Consider the following 22,711-nt stretch of genomic DNA (forward strand, 5'->3'; position numbering starts at 1 on the left):
TTAGGACTCGCATCTAGGTGAGTGCCCTAAAAAAGTGTCCTAAAAAGGTGTTTTTGTAGTAGTGGATAGTCAACTACATGAAATACAATCTTTGATAAATTCATTGTTATTTTTATCTTATGAAATTTGATCTGATGCAAGTATTAGCTGTCCCTGCAAAATTCGTGTCTGTCGGATCAAAATCAACTAAATTGGCAAATCTTCATTAATAAAGAATATCTTCAAATATTCTTGCTTTTATTGGAGATTCATTCTCAGCCTTTTAGAGCAAGAAATGGTCTCTATAAATAGGCTTCTAGGACCTTGAGAAAAAGTGAACTCCTTGGTGCATAGTTTTGTGAGTGAATTGTAATATTTGTGAGGGTTCATAGTTTGTATTCAAGATCATTGTATTCACGTGTTTTTGTAGTAAAATGAGTGTTTAGTTTTGTGGTGAGTCTATACCACATTCATTAGTGAATATAGGTTGTAATTTGAACACGATTCTTATAGTCTTCGGGAGAAGATTCTTACAAGACTTGCGTCAAGAGGATGCAAGCACTCGCTGGCCATTGAAGGAAGTTCAAGTGGTTAGGCGTTTCAATCAAAATCATATTAGTGAAGAGAAATACAACAAAGTTGCGGCAAATCTCAAGAGGGAGTCGTGTTTTGTTTAAGTCAATATTTTGTACTTGTGATTTTTTATTAATTAGTTTTATTCTCTGGACGTGGCCCCAAGGAGTAGGTTATCCGAAATTATTTCTAAACCTTGTAAAAATTTGTTGTGTTCTTTCTTGTTTTTGTACTGTCTTTTATTGTGTTCAGTTTTTGTCGTGACAAATTTTTATTTTGTCCCGACAAATCTGAAATTTGTTTCAACATTTAATTATCATTCCCCTCCTTAATTAATTCACATGGTTTAATTAATTTGGTAATTACTAATAAACAGAATTTCAATTTCAATTTTAATTAATCTATCGTACTTTACCAAAACAAATACTATACCTATATTCATATCCTTAGTGAACGGATTTCATGATAAATTCCGTATTCTATTTGGTAATAATCAAGCCATGGAAATTATTTTGTGACTAATGTAAATTTATTAGCTACTCAAACTATTTGATCAAGAATGATGCCAGTACAATATAATCACAATATCATAAAGGAGTCTTGGAAATAATGATACCTGCACTACATATATTGATACGCCTAATTAAGTTTATTGCAGCTATTAATTGCTTGGGCTTTATTCTTTTCATTTTTGGGACCAATTCTTAAATTCTTCAAGGAAATTGTTAAAAAAATATGACTTTTATATCATCAATATGCAAAAAAATATGAGAATTAAATATTTTTTGGAAAAATTTATTAAAGAAAAAAAAATTAAAATATAGAAAATACAATTAGTAGCTAACTAAAATATAGAAATGCCACATTTTTTTATCATAGTTATATTTTTTTATTTTAAGGGTAATTTTATTTTATTTTTTTTCAATTTTTTATTTTTTTCTTTATTTTTTCCCTTACTTATTTTTTCCTTTCTATTTTTTTTCTACCAATTTTTTTCTTGATAATTTTTTTTTATTTCCATTTTTCTTTTTCTTCTTTTCATTTTTATTTATCTATTTTTTCTTTCATTTGTATTGTTTTGCTTTTTTTTTCATATTTTTTTAGTTTTCTTTCCTTTTTTTCCTTGTTTTCTTATTTTTTCCTTCTATTTTTTCTTCATTTTTGTATTTATTATTTTCTCCTTCCATTTTTTTTTAATTTTTTCACACATATGAGCTTTTCTTTCTTTCTCTTTTTCTTCTTCCATTTTTTTCTTTTTTTTTCTACCAATTTTTTTATTCATATTTTTTTCTTTCCATTTTCTATTATTTTTCTTCTTCTTCTTTTCATTTTTATTCATCCATTTGTTTTTTTTCCTTCATCATTTCTTTTGTTTTGTTTTCATACTTTTTTTTAGTTTTCTTTCCTAAGTTTTTTCCTTCTTTTTTCTTCATTTTTTATATTTATTCTTTTCTCATTCCATTTTTTTTCATTTTTTCACACATATAATTTAACATTACATAATTATTTTACTATTTTTTATTTATTATCTTTTATTATTCTAATTTTTTTATAGTTTTTTCCACCATATTTAAAAAAATTCAAACAAATTTTTTCATCATTTTCTTTTCACTGTAACTCTTACAAGAAAACCAAATTTTGGAAAGAAAACTAATAAAAATATGAAAACGTGAATGGTAACAGTTATCCTGATGGTAACATTCAAATCTAGAAATAAAAATTATATGAAGAAGATGGGAGAGAACGGAAAGGAGTGGATCTGATTTTTTTTCTATCTTCAGATCTGTGGTAACTAGTTACCTTCTCATTCTTTGTGTGTATATTTATGAGGGTAACTTGTTACCTTCACGTTCTTTGTGTGTATATTTCTGGGGGTAAGTGGTTACCTTCACGTTCTGATGTGTGTGTATATTTCTAGGTTATTTATGGTAACTGGTTACCTATGTTACTAAAATCATAGTTACTTCTTCTTCCTTTTTTAATGAAGTGTTCTTCCTCTTTTTCCTTCAAATTTGATGTTTATTTTCATATTTAATATGAGTAACTGGTTACCCCTCTTATGGTAGAAAATTACTCATTTCAGGGTAATTGGTTACTCCTCCTGGTACATGTTATATTACCTAGCTCTATGATTTTTTTTACATAATTGTCAAAGATCAATCAAGTAACTTGTTACCTTACCCATGATTTAAAAAAAGAAACGTACAATCTAAAATATATATCTATGTTTATAATAAATAAAATAATAATAAACACAATTCATATTACAAAAAAAAAATTGCAAAACAACCAAAGAAAAATTTAATATAAAATTAGTTATAAAAAAATAAATAAGCTGAAAAAATAATAATCAAATTATAAACATTCCCTTCTAAATTAATAAAACTTTATTAAGAGTAAAACTGTGACATAAACTAACTTTTATACAAAAATATAAGAAAATAAATACATAAAAGTAAAAATTCTTAAAAAAAAACCGTAGATTAATTTTTTTTTTTAAAAAAAGAGCAATATTTTTGTACATTCTGTTAAAAATCTCTTCTTTCAATCTCTCATGGTAGCCTTCTTTTGCATCACCTCTTCACAGCAGGCCTAAGATACTTCACTCCAAGCTTCAATGTCCTAAATGCAGCAATAGTTGGGTCCGTCTTTCTCAGTCCAAGCTCCATCTTCATTACTCCATTCGGCAACTCTCTCAAGCCATCTACACCTGCAATGCCTGGTCCCATGAATGACTAACATGACAATACGTACGGCATGAAGCAAGATTCTCAGCAGTCGATCAGGTCCTAGTCCTACGGCTTGTCACTTTCCGCAGATTTATTCTTTGCATGCCCAGTTGCCAAGTGTTCCACTTGCCCATCATTAATTCCCAGCACCTCTCTACCAATTTGGATTCTAAACTCTATAAATATATATAGTATGAATTTTGTCATTATTTCTTTAATTTTGCAATTTATTTGGTCCTCATTGGTTCGTGATTAGAAAATTGTATTTTCAAAAAGTGTGTTTTTAAAATAAAATCTGAATTTATAGTTTGAAAATATGTTTTTGAAAATGTGTTTGGTTCAGTATCTGAAAACTGTTTTTGCGTTTTAAAAATATGAATATGTGATTGGTATGGAATCTAAAAATATAAAAAAAAAAAAGTGATAGTTTTATAGGATTTTAGGATACAATGATTTGGAATCAGAGAAAACGTGATTTTCTTGTTTTTGATTTTATAACACAAAATTATAATATTGATTTGAATTTTATTTTAAAAAACATCTTACCAATCACTTATTCTTGTAGGTCTCACTGTTTTCAAGTTTTTAAAATGATAAAATTGGATTTGGATACTCTACCAATCACATCCAGTAAGCCTAAAGTAGAGTTTATTTATTGTTTTATTTTTAATATTGATTTTTATTTTTATTTTTATTTTTATTTCATAATATTTTCTTATTTTATATATTAAATTAATTTTTATTTTCTAATTGTTAGTCTAAAATAGTACGTGGAATTATCATATCAGTTCAGTTATATATTTTTTTAGTCATATAATTATTTTAGGTTATTTTTCTAATAAATTATTTTTAGAGAAATTAGTGAGAATTATTTTTTTAAGTGATTTTGTACTCTGACCTACTTTTGATAATTTTTTTTTGCAAAATGACCTTTGTCTAAAAATTCAACCGGTTGTCTAAATTTTTTGATTAATTGTCTGAAATTTTCAACCGACTATCTAAATGTTTCGATCACTTGTCTAAAATTTTCAACTAGATGTCTAACTTGTCAAATATCATTTTACAAAAAGTTATCAAAACTAGGCTATAGCATAAAATGACTTTAAAAAATAAATAATTTTACCTTTATTTTTAATTGTATTATGTGTATTTAGGTAATGTGTCAATTTAGGAAATCTTACATGAAAAATATATCAATATCTTTGATTGCATTCTAGTGTTGCACTGTTAGGTATTTGTCTCTTTCCGACAGCTAATATAGATAAATTAGAAATAGAACTTTAGTTAAATTAAGATTCTTCAATTTTCCCAAGTGTAATTAATGGTGTATAATTGTAATGAGTTTGTATTAATAATGTTAGAATAGGATTTACCTATGTTGAAGTTGTTTTTTGTCAACTTAATTATGTAGAGCAATTAAACAATTAATCAGGAAGAAAAGAAAGGAAATAGATTTTTACGTGGTTCAACAGTTAAAATCTATCTACGTCTACGAGTCACTTTTATTATGGTTTGTGTTAAAGCTTCAAGAAAGAGCAATTCCACATAGTGTTTCTCAATACAAAATTGTGTGTAAGTACAAATGACCAGATCCATGCTACTTATAGACATGGTTACAAGAATATATGTCCATAAGTTTAGAGAAGTTACAACATGTACTCGAATTTAAATTCAAATGAATACTCGAATGATAATAATAATACAACTAATAGGCATTATTTAAATAAAGATCCCATAAAAATAAAGATTTAATACACAGTTTTAACCAATCTCAAAGAAGTAGGGATTTCCAAACAGCTTCTCCGTATATGTATTTAACGCGTCTTCGAGCTTGATCACTGCCTTAACGCGTTTTTGAAATCACTCAAAGCCTCGAGCTCACCATTCCAGGTATCACCACCTCCTTGCTTAATCAGTATGTCGAACTCATCCTTGGAGAAGACTGACACTTTTGAGCCTGCAACTCATGCCAGAGCGCGGATGACGTAACTATGAATCTTCGTGACAATTTGTACAAGTGTAACGCCCTGGTAACCCCAGGACAGTTACTGTGAACGGTGAACCAGAAATTTAACTCGCTACCCGAGTCCTTTGGTTAAAAATGTGCTTCTAAGTGTTATTAACAGGCTAAGGAGGAAAATCAATAAAAAGGAAAGGATATAATTTATTAAGTATATAAAACAGTTCATGAGCTCATCAAAACATTTACAAGTTATTTATAACTCAAAATGGTCACTACTGTTTCAAATTTACAAACCCGCCGACCTAAGCGGCAAAAATAGGGTAAACCCCCTAGTTCCTCTAAGAACTCCTTGGCCGTGGTGGTCAAGCGGCCACATATGTACACATCACCACTTAAGCTCTCCACTCAAGGCTAGGTGAGCTTCTCTTTCCCTTTACCTGCACCACATAGCACCCATGAGCCAAGGCCCAGGAAGAAAACATAATATAGCATGATATAATATCAACAATGATCATAATAATCATTCAGGACTTTCAGTCCAAAACAAGTAAGTGACAGTCACAAAAGTCACGAATGTGGGTATAGCTCCCTTAAGCCATGTGACAATAGGGTCACCGGGCTTAACATAAGTGAACCTTTCACTATCTTAAACAGGTTAGGTGCATGATGACTAGTCATCAACATAACCAACCTTATGATCGTAGAGTCATAACCATGGAACTTCGTTCCCTAGCCATGTGACAAACGGTCACCTAGGCCTTAGGCCCTAGCTCTGAGTAACTAGCTTAGACTAGTCAAGCACTTATAAGTTTCATCGACCTTAGGGTCGGTCCAGCGTTAATACCTTAGAGTCATTCAACGCTGATATCAATTAGATCTAATCTTCATTCGGCCCTACGTTCAAGACGCTATGTTGTTTCTGACTCTTAGGTCAGTGTCGTATACAAGTAAACAATATTCGCTAGCATTTAATATGCAATTAATGTCCACATTTATCAACCAACATGCCTCAACAATAATCATGCATGTCATATACACAGGGTGCAGTTTTCTTACCTCTGGTTCGAGCGAGAAATATAATAAGAACGACTCTTGAGAACAATCAACCTTTTGGCCCCTTAGCAGTTACCTAATCATAACCAATTATAATCCATTAATAAAGTAAATCAATAAATGGTTCACAATCTAAAACCACTCTCCCGGGATCAATCCCGCACTCTCGGGAATCTTAATATACTCAAACGGGGCAAAGGAACCAAACCCCGAGCCTTAAAGGTCATTCCGAGCCCTAAAATAGGCTTGCTGGAAAATGGACCAGCGATGTAGCCCTATTAAATGGCGTTGAGGCGCTATTTCCAAGTCAGAGAGGCCCAACTCTATGCCCTGCCTAGCGTTGCTGCGCTGGGAATGGCGCTGCTGCGCCAACTTCAGACCAACAACACCTCTGTTTTCCCTCCTTGCGATTCCCCTTGAAACCAACCTTCCAAACCAATCCAAAACCTTACCAAAACACCCAATTCAACCCCTAAACTTCATCTACATCATACCCTCATCAAAACCCAATCAATCTTACACAAAAACACCCATTGATTCCAACTATCCACATCAAAACTATAAGCTGAAAACTATAAAGAAAACAGAGTATAGCTTAAAATTCATGGACAATTTCTTACCTCAAGCTGGTTTGAATCCTCCTCAATAGATGAACTAAGTCTATAACCCCCAAGCTTTGATTTCCTAGCTTGATTCTTCAATTTGGGACCAAAAACTTCAAAGGAAGATAGAGAGAAGGTGATGTACGTGAAGAAGAAGTGAGGGCTCTGTTTTGTTCAATATGTTTCTACAGCCAACCAAAAACATATATAACCCAAGCCAAATGACCTTAATGCCCCTAGGTCATTTAAAGCTTCTAAAGTCTCCCCAAGGGTAAAATCGCCATTTCCAACCTATTTCGTTAATCATAATTAATGCTCTCCAATTCTCGCTATTCTCGATATTCTCAAATACCAATAATTCAAATCCCGTTACCCTTATACTCCTGACAACGTTCTAATCATTTAATCATCCCGAGACTCACTCCGAGCCTCGAACTTAATCCCATTATGACTAAACCGTTAATTAATATTCAAAGATCGTCTCATGCCGAATAGCTCGAACAAATCCACATTATAATGTGGCATCAACAATATATCACCAACATGCATACAAATATACAATTACACCCTCAACGGGTCAAATTACCAAAATACCCCTGTCATGAAATGTGGACCCACATGCATGCATTTAACATCATATTATAATATAATTCACATAATTAAACATGCATATAACAGTTTAATGGCATAATAAATCAATTATGGCCCTCCTGGCCTACTAATCCAACCATTAAACCACATTAGGGATTTTGGGGCATTACAACAAGTATAGTGCTAACACTTGTTAATCCTAAACTTACACTTTATGAACCTACATTTTCGAGGCTGTTTATTTATTCTCGAAATTTGGGTGTGACATTTTTCCCCCTCAAAAGTGTTGGTTCGAATCCTATGAGATGGAAACTTTTGAACTTCTCTTTTGAGAAACGTGCCCACCTACCACACTCGAATGCGGACATGTGTCATTATAGGATTGCATATTGAGAGTACTCAAGAACTCTCTTTCTGCACACGTCTTTTCTCATTCTACTTTTTTCTGCCAATCTTCAAGATTAAATGCGGTCCATCAGATCTCTTTTAATTTCCTTTTCATGGTTCAAATTTATTTGAAGTTCACCACCTTATGAGCCTATATAAACCCTCTCTTCCATCTCAATTCATCACTTTTGCCCTGATTTTCAAAAAGCATGCATGTTTTGTGAGAAGAAACGAAAGAAAATTTCAAGAATCCCTCAATATCCCACTTATTCCCCTTTCAAAAATGAGTTTCTGAGGATCTCTTTGCATCGATACCACCAGTCGACTCTTCGATTCTCCCATCAACTTCCAACATGTAAGTTTTTTATCTTTTCTTATTGTGGTTTATAGAAAAACCTTTTCTTTTTTCCGGCTGGTGCTTGATTTGGTTCTTGAAAATTTATAGAATAGATTGTATTTTGATCCAACATACTAGTATACAAATGGTAAAAAAATGAGTGTTTTAGGCAACTTTGCATAATAAATGGTATTTTTTTTCCTTTTGGGATTTGAAAAGGTTACGTGAGGGTATCATATAGAGCAAGGAATAGGATTTTGAAATAGAGTTTGTATGCATACTTTTCAACAAGAATCCCTATTTGGGTAACTACCCACTTTCCCTTGAAAATCAAGATTTTTAAGAATTAACTTCCCACTTCGTGCGTGGGGACACTCTCGACGCCCCGAAATTCTATTAGCTCGGTTAGGTCATTTGAGTTTTCTTGTTTATTTCGAGCCTTCAGTTTCAAATTCTTCAATTTTTCTAATTTTTTCTAACCTTACTCAATCCCTTTGTCTCAAGCCTTCGAGCTCATGTCTTAAAAAAATTTCTTATCTCCATTCTTTCTAAGTCATGGGCTCTTACCTTTTTCTTTCTTGTTAGATGCCACAGTTTTCAGAGAATTGGTGGGGGCCCGAACTTGTAATCCCTTACCAACAACCATCTCCTCGAGTTGAATCTCTGTTCACCCGAAATCAGCAGTTGATCCGGGAGCACGAGAAGTGTCTCAATCATGAAGAAATTCGAGCACACTTCTGACATCAGATTGACGAGGTCGAAGAAGGAAAAATAAAGAGACTACAGTTTTCTATGTATCCTGACCCAGACCCCGAGGCTCGTCCGATCCCCTCGAATCCTAAGTAGGAATACCGTGGCATTTATGGAGGGTACCTCAGCCCAACCAACCAATCAAATATTCCCTGAGGCCCCTTCTGCCCCGGTCTCAGAGAGTTCTTACTTCGAGGTCGAAGACTACTGGAGTTCTGTCACCTCCATGAGATAGAGTTCGGACATTTTGTCTTGTCATGGATTAAAGTTGTTTGGAAAATTGGTGTGCCGGCCTACCAGATCCGACAAAAGGAGTTGCTTTGCTCCAGGTGAAGACGACTTGGAGAGAAAAGTTAAGCTCGCGACCTGGAGTCGTGAGCATATGCGAGTTGGGGAACTACTGCCCTTGAAGGAATACTTTAGGAAGTTCACCAACTATGTCGGTATCGCCCCCTTCCAACTTCAGTCCAACTCTTACGTAAGTCTCGCGTCATTGAAGACGCTTTACCATGAGAAGAAATAGTTATTTTCATGCTATATATATTAGTAGTTTAGTTATTAGTTTAAGACTTACTGGTTTTAAATTTTAATAGTTGTGGTGTAAGCTTAATATTTCACTTGTAAATACATCATGTTAAGGACTTAATGTGATAATTTTAAGGTCTTAATGTAGGATACTAAATATCGTTAGTTTTTTGTATGATATTTTTTATACTTTTTTACTTGTTAATCTTTTTAATATTAAAATTTAAGTTAAGAGATAAAAAAAACATGATTAAAAAAACCAATTATAATTGGATTAGATTGGATTGGATTTTGAAGCCAAACTGGATTGGATTGGATGCTTATTTTCAACATCCAACCTTTAATTAGATTATATTGGTTAGAGGCAAAAATGTTGGTTCAGATCGAATGAGCACCCCTAGCCACGCTCACCATGACCGAACTAGTATAGCTTCTTAAAATGGTTTCGAATGGATTGTCTTCATTTAAAATCAAATAAAGAAGGCTAGCAAATATATTATGTAATTGATTTTTTAATTGAAAACTATATAACGTACCAAATCTTTATATTTTAATGAAACAAATATAAATAAAATCATTTTAATACTTGTCTTATATTACTATAATAAAACGTGGATTTTTAAGAATTTTATTTAACAATACCTTGTAAAGGCTTCTACACATGGATCACTTAGGGTGTTTGGTATGAGGTTTGAGTTTGTGAGAGTAAAGTTAGAAGGAATTTAGATTAAGAGAAGTGTTGAAAGGGGTTAAGATTACCCTTAAATCAAGCTAAAAAATGAAACTCACTTGAAAACACAAATACACAAGCCATTAAAAATAAATTTATCAAACATGAGTTAGATTTGACATTTTCATTTCCATCAAACCAAACCCGCATACCAAACACCCCCTAAAGGAATTGGTCGGGTTTTCTTAAAGTTGATACTAGTGAAAGTTTTAATATACGTTTGAGATTTTTTTTTAATTTATTATTATTATTAATCTTTTGAAGGTCTATGGAACTTGATCATTTTGTTGCAAAATTATTGATGATATGGTATGGGAGTCGTTTTAAACCTTTTGAATTTTGTCAAAGCTATCTATTTGTGTGGTGTATCAAAAAATATTTATATATATTTAGATAGATAGATGGATATTAATCACTTTTTATTACTAATAAAAAGGGACACCACTAATCTGCGCCTAGCTATTGACTTGGTGAGCTCATCTGCTGGGCTAACGAAAATCCAAGACTGTATATGCTACTTCCCATTCTACATAGGCCTGACAATTCGTGTTAACGTGTCATAATCGTGTCGACACGATTATGATACGGCACGATTAGAGTAAACCCGTACACGACACGATTATTATTCATGTTAGAAATCCAAATCCGTACACGACACGACACGATAACACGTTTAATAAATTTGTCATTTGACACAAATATAAAACTGACACAATTAATACACAATTAAATATGTAATGACACGACACGAAATTGACACGATTAACATAATATAAATAAATTAAAATGTTTATATCATCTTAAACGTGTTTTAAGCGTGTCATTTTCAAGTTAAGCATGTTGACCCGAAAATGACACGTTTAATAAATATGTTGACACGAAAATTAAATGTGTCACTCAAACCCATTTATTTTGTGTCGTTTTCGAGTCGTGTCATGGTATCGTATAAAAAATTGTCACCCTAATTCTACGCAACATAAATGGCCTACCCCCGGCTGGTAAAAGTCAAAGTATACACGAATGCAGCTATTGATAAGGCTAGAACCAGAACTGGTCTAGGTGTGATCATAGGGGATGAAACAGGACACGTGATGGCGTCGGCGTTTCAGCACGTTGAAGCTGCGCTGCTCTGGATCCCTTAACTGCCGAGACATAAAGGCTATTCTTCATGGACCTTTGCTAAGGTCATCTTTGAGTCCGGCTGTCTCAACGCAACCGACCACGTCAGTAACAAAATTGATTAGGCTTCTGCTTGTGGTATTCTAGACTATGTCCATGACCACAATAATTAAAAAATACATATTTAAAGATAGAAAATTAATTTGGAAATAATGATTGTAATATATAATTATTTTTATAATTCTAACTATATACAAAAAATATATATTTATTATTGTGGTGGTATTAATAGTACTACAAAAAGGAAATAACTAAATGACACAGGATCAATGACATTAGATCATGAAAATAACACCAATAAGTAAATTGTATTATTCCTCAAGATTAAAGTAAAAAAGAATAGTAATAAATTATGAAGGATGTACAAAACAAATACATATACGAATAGTAATTAAACATATCAAGCATCGAATTAATCAGGCTAGCTAACTTAATTAAACAGCACAATTACAATACATGCATATAGTAACAAAACCTTTACTTGCATTCTAAAGATCGGAGCTTCTTTTCATTGACATCAATAATAACAGTGCAATTCATGTTGGCCGACTTCTTCTTCTTCATGATCCACATCAGTTCAACTTTTCCGTTCATCCTCGCCGCGCCACTGAAAGTCAACATCCCGGCGGCCAACTCTCTACTAAGATCATCAGAAGCACTGTTTGGCAACTGTGATGAATTCAGACTCACAATCACGTTGATCTTTTTAGTGGACTTTATTCCAGCCTTGCTCTTTGGAATAGTAACTTGTCCTACGGTGGCGCCGCCGTAGGTGAAGACGGCGGTGGTGTTGTCGAAATTGTAGGGCCCAAAGTTAGAATTCTTGACCCTCACTTGGGTTGCAAAGGTTATGTCAAAAGAAGGTGATGAGACATTGAATTTTTGGAACTCAATACTATTGCTTAGCCTTAGCTTAGGAGACTTAGCACGCATAATAACAGCTCCAAAAACAGTAATAACGATTATCTGAAACACAGCAAAGATAGCAATATATATTGCCAATTTGATCCTCTTCTTGCGTTTCAGCTCTTTGGATTGTGAAGTGCCCGATTCTTCGTCACTTCTTGTGTACCCGTTTGCCTGCTGCTGGTTTATCTTCTCGGCCATATTCTCTCTTTTTCTAATTTTCTTTGTTGAAAAGTTTACAATATTCTCAAGCTTTTTCTTGATGTCTTTTCTTGATAATTTATTTCTCTAAGATGAGATATAAGCTTGGTTTGTGGAAATTGAAGAAGAGAATGCAAGTATATATAATACTAATGTCTTGAGTGGTAATACTATTTATTTGATTTAACGTACGATGAGTTGGAAGGAATGGAATGGGAAATTACACAACACGCGTATATGTTTTATTTTTTCACTTTTATTTGGACTTCTAGATGGTCAGCCCTTGACAGTCTCTATTTAATTATTTTATTTTGATTTGATTGGTATAAAATAAATAGATAGATAGATATTTATATGCATATACAGAACCATCGAATTCACACGTTAATTAGATTGGATCGAGCCTATATTTTATTACAATTGAAAAAATGTATTACATTAATTAACATGTAAGACATAATGATCATGACCTTGTGGAAGTATATTGACAATCTAGAAGGGAAGAAAGAGTGTGGCGTAGAAAAATGGTCATTATTATGGTATATATAAAACGGAGCATATAAAGTCCAATTTAGAAAAGCTACAAATAAATTAGAGGCGATGTTTTTGTATTATACTCTCAAATTTCAATATATACATGACTAAATTCTATTTTTGTTTGCTACATATATATTAGTGTAATCCACTAGAAATAGATAATTAATTTATGCTCGTATTGATTTGACACCTCATAATTATTTACGTAACTTGCCCCCCCATGTATCATGAATTTCATCTATTTATTTATTTATTAAACAAATGTACCTGATTAAAAAAAAGTGTATAATTCAAAATCAAAATAACATGATCTTAAACTATTCAGATAGACTTAAAAAAGATAATAAGAATACGTTTGGTTCTCTCCAAGTATTCTAAAGCATTGTCTTAATTAGCATATATCACAGTTCAATTTCTTTTACTGTATAACCAATCATGTGCACATGTATCGCGGGGAAATAATTTAATACAAATGTCAAATTAAAATAACAAATATGTATTATTTTTTGTGGCAACAATTAGGTAGTTTTTTAATTAGACTAAAATATTACAAATTAATGATGTATAACTGGAGTAGTTTCACAATTTTTTATTTTGCTACTCATAATATTTATATATAAATATTCAAAAGTTACATGCTATAGTAATTAATAATGTTGCATGCGTAAATAATTTGTGGTGTAGATGAGCTCAGAAATTCACTTTTAACTTATTTTATCTTTCTTATTATGTAATTCGCATTTTGTTTTGAACTAAAAATAATTACAATCATACAAACTACGTACATTTAGTAATAAAATTACTTTTCTCTTTTCATTACATTTAAAAAAATTTAACTAATGATGAATATTTCCAACAAAAAAATACAATTAATTATATAAATATATTACTATATGTAAGTCAACTAATTTTATTATTTTTCGTCTAAAAATAAAACAATCGCAAGATATTCCTCAAATTTTTACATAAATTAGTAGGTTAAAGTAACTTTTTGACAAAAAGGAGGTTAATATGGACTTACATGAAAACGGTACGCGATATCAATTAATAATATTCCGTGAATATTTATTTAAGAAAAAATTAAAAATTAAAGATCCAATTTTTTAATTAATTTGATAAAGTCTAATACAGATTAAAAAATAAACATGATGATAAATCTCTCTTAAAACGTGAAAGTGTAACAAACAAATAAATCAAATGTACAAAAAACGACGAACATTAACCAAAAAACGACATCATTGACAGTGAAGATCACGAACAGACATAGTGGCTATGTCAACTCAGCAACACTCGTCAGGGTCAGGTTCCCGGACCGAATATCGCCGCTCAGCTTCGGCGTACTCTGCGGCACTGCTCGCTCATTCGAGCTCACTTCGATGGTGACGTTCATTCTCTTAGTACTCCTTGCCCTTGCGCGCCCCTTAACGATTTCTCCGTCTCCAACCCTAACACCGCCGAAGGTGACGTTGGCGGTGGCGTTATCGAATCCAAAGTGGCCGAAGTCTTGTTCCGAACAGCGATTTCGGCGATGAGAGTCATGTCAAAGTGGGGATTGGTTGTGTTGTCGTTGAAGTAGTTGAGGCTGTGGACATGTACGGATCTCAGCCTCAGGTCAGGTTGGAGTTTTCACTCGCATAACGGTTAGTGAGAATATGAGAATGACTGCCACTTGAAAAACTATAAAGGCCAAGAAGTATACGTAGCATTTTGCGTTTTGAGATGTCTTAAATCTCTCCGATTCCAACATGGCTTGATGAGTTTGATCGTATGCGTAGTATTAATTCTTGTCTTAATATATATGAGACCTTTTAATTTATTGATCACTTTCTTATAATTTGATAAAGAGAGAGATGTTATTAATGATGATAAGTGATGTTTTTGGTGATATTTCTTTAGGAGTTGTTTCGGTACGTATGTATAACAGTATGTGTATATAGAGATTGATGGGGAACATCTTTGGGGTGTAAAAGTTATAAAGTTAAAATAAAATAATGTGTTCGTGTGGAAAAATATATTTTTGGGGTCGCTGTGATATTTGTCAATGTAGGCGTTTTGGACGATATTGGCGTGGGGTTATATAATAATAATAATAATAATAATAATAATAATAATGATGTAGACTCAAGTTAAAGAGATGATTCGAATGGTGAAATTAAGACCCTTGAAAATTATGGGTGTTTTGATCACTTTCTAATTTGTTTGAAAATTTATTCCCAAGACTAGCTAGGTCGTGGAACGAGAAAAGTTGTAACTTTGAGTTTTCATCGGTTATTGAACTTTGGATTGATTGTCAAAATCTCCAATAAGTAACTAGTTACAGTAGGGTGAAAATATATTATTCGCCAAAAAAAACTTTATATATATTAATTAAACAATTTGTGACTAAATTTCCATTAATTTTGATTAGAAAATACTGTATATAACTTCTTTTGTAGTGATTATTCACATTTCTTTTATATAGATATTTTGGTCCTATATATAAAAGTCATAATTAGCTAGGGGTACGATGGCATGCATTTGGGTAAATTTGACGTTAATTAAGAAAGTTATACCATATAGTTAAACTACTTAGAATGCTGCACAAAAAGTATAAAGAAATAATTAGCTAGTGGATGTTTTGCTTTTGCCTAGTTTGCATTTATGACTCATAATGAGATTATTTCGCCTTGTATTTTTACTAATGTACTTAACCATTTTTATGAATCAACAATGCTCTTTAAGTAAAAAAAAAAACTTTAATCTTCAGTGGAGGAACCTGCTTAGTACTTTGGGATAAATAAAATATCAAGGGTGGTGCATGTGTTGGATCTTTATCATATATATTGCATTCACACATATTAAAATAAAATAGATTAGTGGTTTGAAATATTGATAATTTTATGTTTTTCACGTTTTATTAAAGAAATTCGGGATGATATTTTTGAGTTTAATTTTAAATAGGTGCATATCCAGGGTCCCAATAAATTAACAAACATATATACATTTTGACTTATTGACTTTTTCTACGTCGATTTCCACCCCGAAATTCGAATATAGTATATATAGACACAAAAGACGTACGTGGCATAGTATTACAAAATTAGTTTATTATAGTTGCCAAAGTTGTATTAATTCATTTGTGTTACATAAAGACAAATTAATTTATTATAGTTGTTGTACCTCAAAATAAACACGCACTTAATCATTCAGTTTTGGGGTATAATTGACAGATAAGTGCATGAAAAGAACGAGCAAGTAGAACATCTAGCTGACTCTGGTGTGAGTAGTTCGAGTCAAACTTGGCAGTACGACAACCAGATCATCACAAGGTCGCCTCTTAAGCTAATAACCTAGTTCGAGATGCGTGATGGCTAGATCGCCTTCTAGATGCTCTGAACTTGGCACGTAGGAAGTTCTGTTAGCTCTTTGACACTCAGCTCGAGGGAAGTGTTCAGCTCGTGGAAGCCTGAATATGACGCACAATGAAGGATCCCAAAAGACTCGGAGATTCCTTATACCACTGCAAGAAAAAGGCTCTACAACAACGATAATAGATCAAGAAGTCATCGTTGTAGGTATATAGGGACGACATGTCGTCGCAACAATGGCGTCATTGTAGGTCCGTATGTGTAGCAATCTACGACGATGACAAAATGTAGTCATCGCAGTAGTGTTTTACTACAGCGACGACATGTCAGTCGCAGTAGGAAATCTTTTTTTTCGGTTAGACTGGGATATTGCGACGACATGTCGTCGCTGTTGGTAGTGCAAGATTTGAAAATTTGAATTTAAAAAAACTTCTACAGCGACAACATGTGGTCGCTATAGGTCCATCGACCACTCCATTTACAGCGACGCCATGTCGTCGCTAAAGAGTGTGTGGGTTTATATGCCTTCAGCGACGACATGGCATTGTTGTAGTGTCACGAAAACTAAGATTTTCATGTTCAGCGTTCACCCTACGACGACGACATGTCATCGCTGTAGGTATACAATTTAAAATATATATATTTAATTATAATTTATTTAATAAAATATTAAATATTAATTAAATAAATAAATAAAACCAACTTATTTAATTAAATAATAAAACCAATTTATTAATTAAATAATAAAACAAATTTAACAATATTCATAGTCTTCCAAATGTAAGATAATAAAACATAACACTACAACAAAAACTCATTTCCATAACACAAAAATTTAACACTTTTAAAAAAGTATTATAATATATATAAGTGTATATGTATATAGGCGGGACTTATTGCAATTTGGCGCCTAATTTTCCCCAGCCCCCCAAAATTTTTCACACGGTCCCAATTGACCAAAAAAAAGAAGAAGAAAAAAACCCATTTTCACACGGTCCCAATCGGTCCCCGATTCCTCTCTCTCTCTCTCTTGTTTCTCTGTGTTTACCCCCTCTCTCTCTCTCTTCGTTTCTCGACCAATCGGCCCAAGAGGAGGACGATTAAGCTTACCCAGGTACGTTTTCCTCTCTTCGTGTAAATGTGTATGAATACCCATTTTCAAGTTCGACATTTTCAAGTTCAATATCGTTAGAGGTTGCTTCTACTCTCTCAACAATATATACGACCCTTTTTCTTTTCCAAGCTGAGATGTTTGAGTAGATTTTCATGCACTTAAATACTTATCTGGGATTTTGATTTTGATTTTTGGGTTTTTTATTATTATTATTATTAACTTTTTATATTAACATGCATAATTTGGGAATTGATTTATGAAATTCGGGTTAGAAATCTTCATATTAATTTTCCCCGAAATCAAATCCATCTCACGACCCTCACCAGCCTTCTTTGTCCCCTCGTTCGTCATTTGTCAGCGTCCATCTCGACGCTGCTCTACTCAGAATTTTTTTCTTCTCCCCTTTGCAAATCAGGTTGGCTATGGATTTTTCTTTCTCTTAGTTTATTTTCATTTTTCTGTAATTTGTCCCATTTTTGTGTCAAAATTGGCTTTAGGGAAAGCTTAGTTTCTTTCTCTCCCTCAAATCAATTCATGATCAAAGATATCCATAAAATTTGGGTTTATTGCTCTCTTCATTTTGGGAAGGCTCAAAATTTTTATTATTGCCAGCTCCATTTTGGGAGCTCGCGTTTATAGTTAAGTTTTCCTTATATGAGTTTATGTACTGATACCTCAATAAATATGTGAGCTACTTTCATACCTCATCGTTGATCTTTCTTGTATGGCCGAGAAGAGATTTCAATATGAAGTCGTAAGAGTTTCGAAAAATTGTGGGATGGTCAAATTTGAGAAATGATGGTGTTGCTTGGATAGTAGCTTATGGGATTTTAGATTTTCCATTTTGCTTTGTGCTCTTTAATTTTTTATTTTTTTAAATATACTTGATGTTATTTTCTGGGACTTTATTTGAGGTGTTTGGGAAAGTAAATTTTGATTTGTGATGATTCGGAATTTTGTGGTCAACTTTTGAGATAAATTTTGTCATTTTTCTTTTGCTTTACTTTGGCATGTGGAGTAGTTATGTATGCAGTCATATTACAGCTCTTAGGAGCTTAATTTGGTATTTAGAGGATCGTGACTCATTCTCGTTTGGGCAGCTATCAGAAAAATATAATTTTTTTACATCTGCATTGGTAGGGATGTAATAGGGGAACATAAATGCTCATTATTTCAAATTATACTTAATGAAAGTTTTGCTTGGACAGGATCTGTTGTCATGCCACCTCAAGTACACAATCAAGGGAAATCACTTATAATGCCATTGTCATCTAATCAGGGCCAAACTCGACAACAACTACTATCTCAGAATGTTCAGAATTTTGCTGTAGTTATATCAACCACAGAGACCTTCTCTAGAGACATCATCAAGTATGTTGTTGCCTTGTATAGTTTTGCATTGTTTTAAAGGTTTCTATAATTAGCAATTTTGCATTTCTCATATGATACTATGTGAACATCCTTTTGTAGCATCTGTCGATTCAGCTGCAACTGGACATGCGAGTGGAGTTTATTGGCAAGAAGAGGTTTACCAGAAGGTAATATGACTTGTTCATCAAACTAATTCCACCTATCAAGCTAGGATTTTGTAGCTGTTATGGAAGTAATTAAGATAATTGTGGATGACCAAGAATGTGAAACACACATGTAGTAATAAACTATAAATATCTGATTGGGAGGATAAAAAAACAATGAAGACATTATGTGAATGACAGAAATTATGGTTGTTATTATATTTCATAAAAGCATATACTATGTAGCTGACTGATCCATTTGTCGGCATATCAAAACAATGAAGGAATTGTACTTACCTGAACTTCATGAATTGTATCAAAAAATTGCTGGCAAATTACAGCAGGTACATTCTCATTTTTACTTACAAGGATCTGTTAAAAAATATATGAAATTTAATTAAAATAAACAAATAAATGAAAACCCATAGTATAAAAGAAGAATTGGGAAAGAAATTGGCACCCCAGGAATATCAGCCTCCCCTTTGCTTGCAGAGTTTATTGGTCCTGATGGCACTCAAGGAAACACTTCAATATCTGTTTTTGGCAAGTCAAGTATTACAGAACAGCCACTCGATCGTTTAATGAAAGCAGTTAGTCATTGCTTTTTCCTTTCACTTGATAATGTATTCATTTTTTGTGGTTCCTCATTTGTTGTTGGTAATGATTTATAATAATCTCTGGTTTCTAGGTAAAATCTATGTCACCTAAGGCATTGAGTGCTTCTGTCAGGGACATTGGCTCTGTTGTCAACATGGTTGATAGGTTTGCAGGATCAGCTCCTGGTAATGGATCTAGAGCTGCAGTTGGTGAGGATTTAGTTGCTATGACAAACTGTCATTTACAGGTAAGAAATTTCACGAGCCACGATGGAACTAACGGGACAAGGAAAATGAAGCGCTACACTAGTGCCATGCCCTTAAATGTCATATCATCAACCAGTAGTATTAATGATTCAGAAATATCAGAACTAGAGTCAACTGCAACATCTGGTATCAAGAGGTGTAAGTTAGAGGTATTTGTCTTTCGCTGAAATGGATGTTTGTATGAATAGGACCTATTTTGAACATGGTTCTAGCTTCAAAGATCCATGTTTGACATTCAGCTCAATCTTAGATCTGATTTAGTCACTTGACTGATAGTGGAAGTGATTTTGGTGACTTTCTAATAGCATATAATGAGACACATAAAGATATGCTTATTATGAGTGTGCTGTGCTGAGAGTTCATTTTATCATATCCATTCAGAAACGTATACCTGTGAAGTGACTATGGTGGTCTTGTTGTAGGCAATTCATGCTCTTAAAGATGAAATTAGGGAAATAAATCAGTGTCTTATTGACACTGTTATTGATATTAGTGAGGAATCAAGTGTTGTAGCAGTTGCTGCTGAAGGAGATGAAGGGACCATTGTCAAGTGCTCTTTCAGCGCCGTGGCACTCAGTCCAAACATGAAATTGCAATATGCTTCAGCACAGATGGTGGGTTCTCAAGAATTATGAAGGGATTTTATCCCCCATATGTAGTATTTTATGCGTTGACTGTTCTTTTAATGTTTTGCAGTCTCCAATACAACCATTAAGGTTGCTTGTCCCCACAAATTATCCCAACTGTTCCCCAATACTATTGGACGTATTTCCAGTGGAAGTCAGGTAAGGGAAAAATCACACCAAATCCTCTCAAATAACACGGAAAAGTTTTCAGTTGATGTTGTGATAGTTGATGTGTATCTCTTGGAGAACTTTTTGTTCAGAAAAATGTAGTTTGAAAAGCTATTTGTGACATAAGAACTTTCATATTCCAATTTGGCTGAATATAAATGAAAATGAAACTTCTCAAAGCTCAATTCTTTGAATATAAATGAAAATAGTATGCCTCTTTTTTCGTTTTTCTTTTTGGCTATGTAAGGTTTAGTTATGATTGTTAAATTGATTTATGAAGGTAGGCTGTCAATCTCATTGTAACTTTGTCTTGAACAGGAAAAACATACCGTCTACGGGTGCATAATGTCGGTATCTCAACTAATTTTGACAGGAATTCGCCACAGTAGTTAGTTGTGTGAGCGAAAAGCAATAATTTGATTCAAAGTTTCGATTTTGAATTTTTCTTGGAAACGTTTCATCTGGGTATCAATATAATTTCGGTTTTAGTCACCATAATTGCTTAATATGGTTTTTTTTTCTAGGTTATTGATCTCTTATGTAATTGAAGTTAATTTTATTACCTCTGAACTTATATTTATGTGAATTTCCATTTATTAATGCAGTATTTGATTCATATCTTGTTAATGAATTTTCATAATTTAATCCGATAAAAATCAATTTCTTAGCTGGAGTTTATACTGCTTTTATTCATATTGTTTCTGATAGTTTTTAGTTAATTCTCTTACATGGTTAAATTGTGTCTACTGACTGCATAGTCAATGCATTACTTCATAAGACCACTCAAGATAGTTTTATATGTAGTTAAGGAGTCTAATTAGTTAGCATCAGGATTAGGACTCCTAGTGAGACTAATTAGGCTCTTGGGCTTTCATTAAAATTTTCAACCTTTATTTTTAATACTTGTGCTCTGTAACTGTAAATTTTCTATATATAGGGAGCTTTGGAAGACGAACTATCCGCAGCAGAGAGCCAGCAAAAACCTTAGACACATTATTAAGATGGTAAGCTAAAGCTTTACTACATAATCATGAGGTGGTTATCCTAACTTTTCTATTGAATATGATGGTTGATTTAGTCACCATATTTCAGAACAGGAAGATGAGAATCTACAATAATATCTATTACTGATGTATTATTGGTAGAGAATTGTAAAATATAATAGGACAGAAATAATACATCAGTAATAGATATTATTGTATTATTGGTAGAGAATTTTGCAGAGATTTGAGCTTTAACAAGTTAAATGGACAGATTCCAGACTCTCTTTTCAACATTAGCTCACTCTCTTATCTGTAATACATCTTTAGTTTTCTCTCTTGGGTTAACATGCTTGTACCATTTGGTTAACTCTTTCTGTCTAAAAAAAACTGTCATTTTTTTTTGCAGTAACTTGGTTGGCAACAACTTTACAATGAATGGCTCAAACAACAGGTAATTTTCCTCAGTATTTTAGAATAGCTTCCTTCATTTTTGCTCTTATTTGTACTGCACTTAATAAATATGTTTCAAGTGTCTACTGCTTAAAACTTTTTTCTTGGATTTGTTGTTCAATATTATATAACCTCCTTCTTTTGTCTAAATTTATTTCTTTGTTCCTTTCAGTCTTCTTCTTGTAACAAAAGCCACTTTTAACAACAGATGAACATAAGACTAATGGAAAAGTATTATAATAGATATGAATATATATATACTCAACTTTTTCTTGCTTGCTTTTATTTAATATCTAAAACTTATAAACCCATATAAATTAGAGTGACAGAGAGATATGGAGAAAGAAAAAAAGAGAAATCAGTATTCTTTCTTCTGTTGTTTTATTTTAGAGAGCTTGATTTGGTTAATTTTACAATCAAATCTCAATATCTTTGTTTTTTATATATTAGCTTTATTTGATAAGAATAAATATGTATGTTTTAATCAACAGAAAATTGGTATTCATTTTCTTATTATTTTTTTGTTTCATAGTTGGATGAATGATTGAGATATAGTTACTTCATTTGCTTCAAGAATCAGAAACTTATATGTATGGTATTTACA

General features: G+C 32.6%; 2 protein-coding genes and 1 long non-coding RNA gene across 5 annotated transcripts; 2 read left to right on the forward strand and 1 right to left on the reverse strand.

Annotated features, from left to right (window-relative positions):
• Positions 1-11,875: 11,875 nt before the first annotated feature.
• On the reverse strand, positions 11,876-12,505 carry LOC133814017 (late embryogenesis abundant protein At1g64065-like). Its single transcript, XM_062247039.1, has one exon. The coding sequence runs from the start codon at positions 12,503-12,505 to the stop codon at positions 11,876-11,878; it is 630 nt and encodes a 209-aa protein (XP_062103023.1).
• Positions 12,506-17,178: 4,673 nt separating this feature from the next.
• On the forward strand, positions 17,179-19,047 carry LOC133815895 (uncharacterized). Its single transcript, XR_009884890.1, has 3 exons — positions 17,179-17,503; positions 18,712-18,874; positions 18,974-19,047. It is a non-coding gene; the product is annotated as an uncharacterized LOC133815895 (long non-coding RNA).
• Positions 19,048-19,281: 234 nt separating this feature from the next.
• On the forward strand, positions 19,282-21,756 carry LOC133815896 (mediator of RNA polymerase II transcription subunit 15a-like). 3 transcript variants are annotated; one of them, XM_062248666.1, is made up of 5 exons: positions 19,282-19,361; positions 19,706-20,029; positions 20,303-20,494; positions 20,577-20,665; positions 21,612-21,756. In XM_062248666.1, the coding sequence occupies exons 1-5, from the start codon at positions 19,296-19,298 to the stop codon at positions 21,685-21,687; spliced, it is 747 nt and encodes a 248-aa protein (XP_062104650.1). In that variant the 5' UTR covers positions 19,282-19,295; the 3' UTR covers positions 21,688-21,756. The 3 variants fall into 3 exon arrangements, with proteins under 3 accessions (XP_062104650.1, XP_062104652.1, XP_062104651.1); XM_062248668.1 differs by lacking the exon at positions 21,612-21,756 and adding an exon at positions 20,959-21,188; XM_062248667.1 differs by lacking the exon at positions 21,612-21,756 and adding an exon at positions 20,993-21,188.
• The last annotated feature ends 955 nt before the right edge of the window (positions 21,757-22,711 follow it).

Source organism: Humulus lupulus, chromosome 2 (genome assembly GCF_963169125.1).
Source record: "Humulus lupulus chromosome 2, drHumLupu1.1, whole genome shotgun sequence".
NCBI classification, from domain to species: Eukaryota; Viridiplantae; Streptophyta; class Magnoliopsida; order Rosales; family Cannabaceae; genus Humulus; species Humulus lupulus.

Coding starts and splice junctions, on each gene's coding strand:
- LOC133814017 (XM_062247039.1), bottom strand. CDS start 12,505: ATGGCCGAGAAGATAAACCAGCAGCAGGCAAACGGGTACACAAGAAGT.
- LOC133815896 (XM_062248666.1), top strand. CDS start 19,296: ATGAAGGAATTGTACTTACCTGAACTTCATGAATTGTATCAAAAAATT. Junction 20,030..20,302: donor TCAAGAGGTGTAAGTTAGAG/GTATTTGTCTTT, acceptor GTCTTGTTGTAG/GCAATTCATGCTCTTAAAGA. Junction 20,666..21,611: donor GTATTTCCAGTGGAAGTCAG/GTAAGGGAAAAA, acceptor TTCTATATATAG/GGAGCTTTGGAAGACGAACT.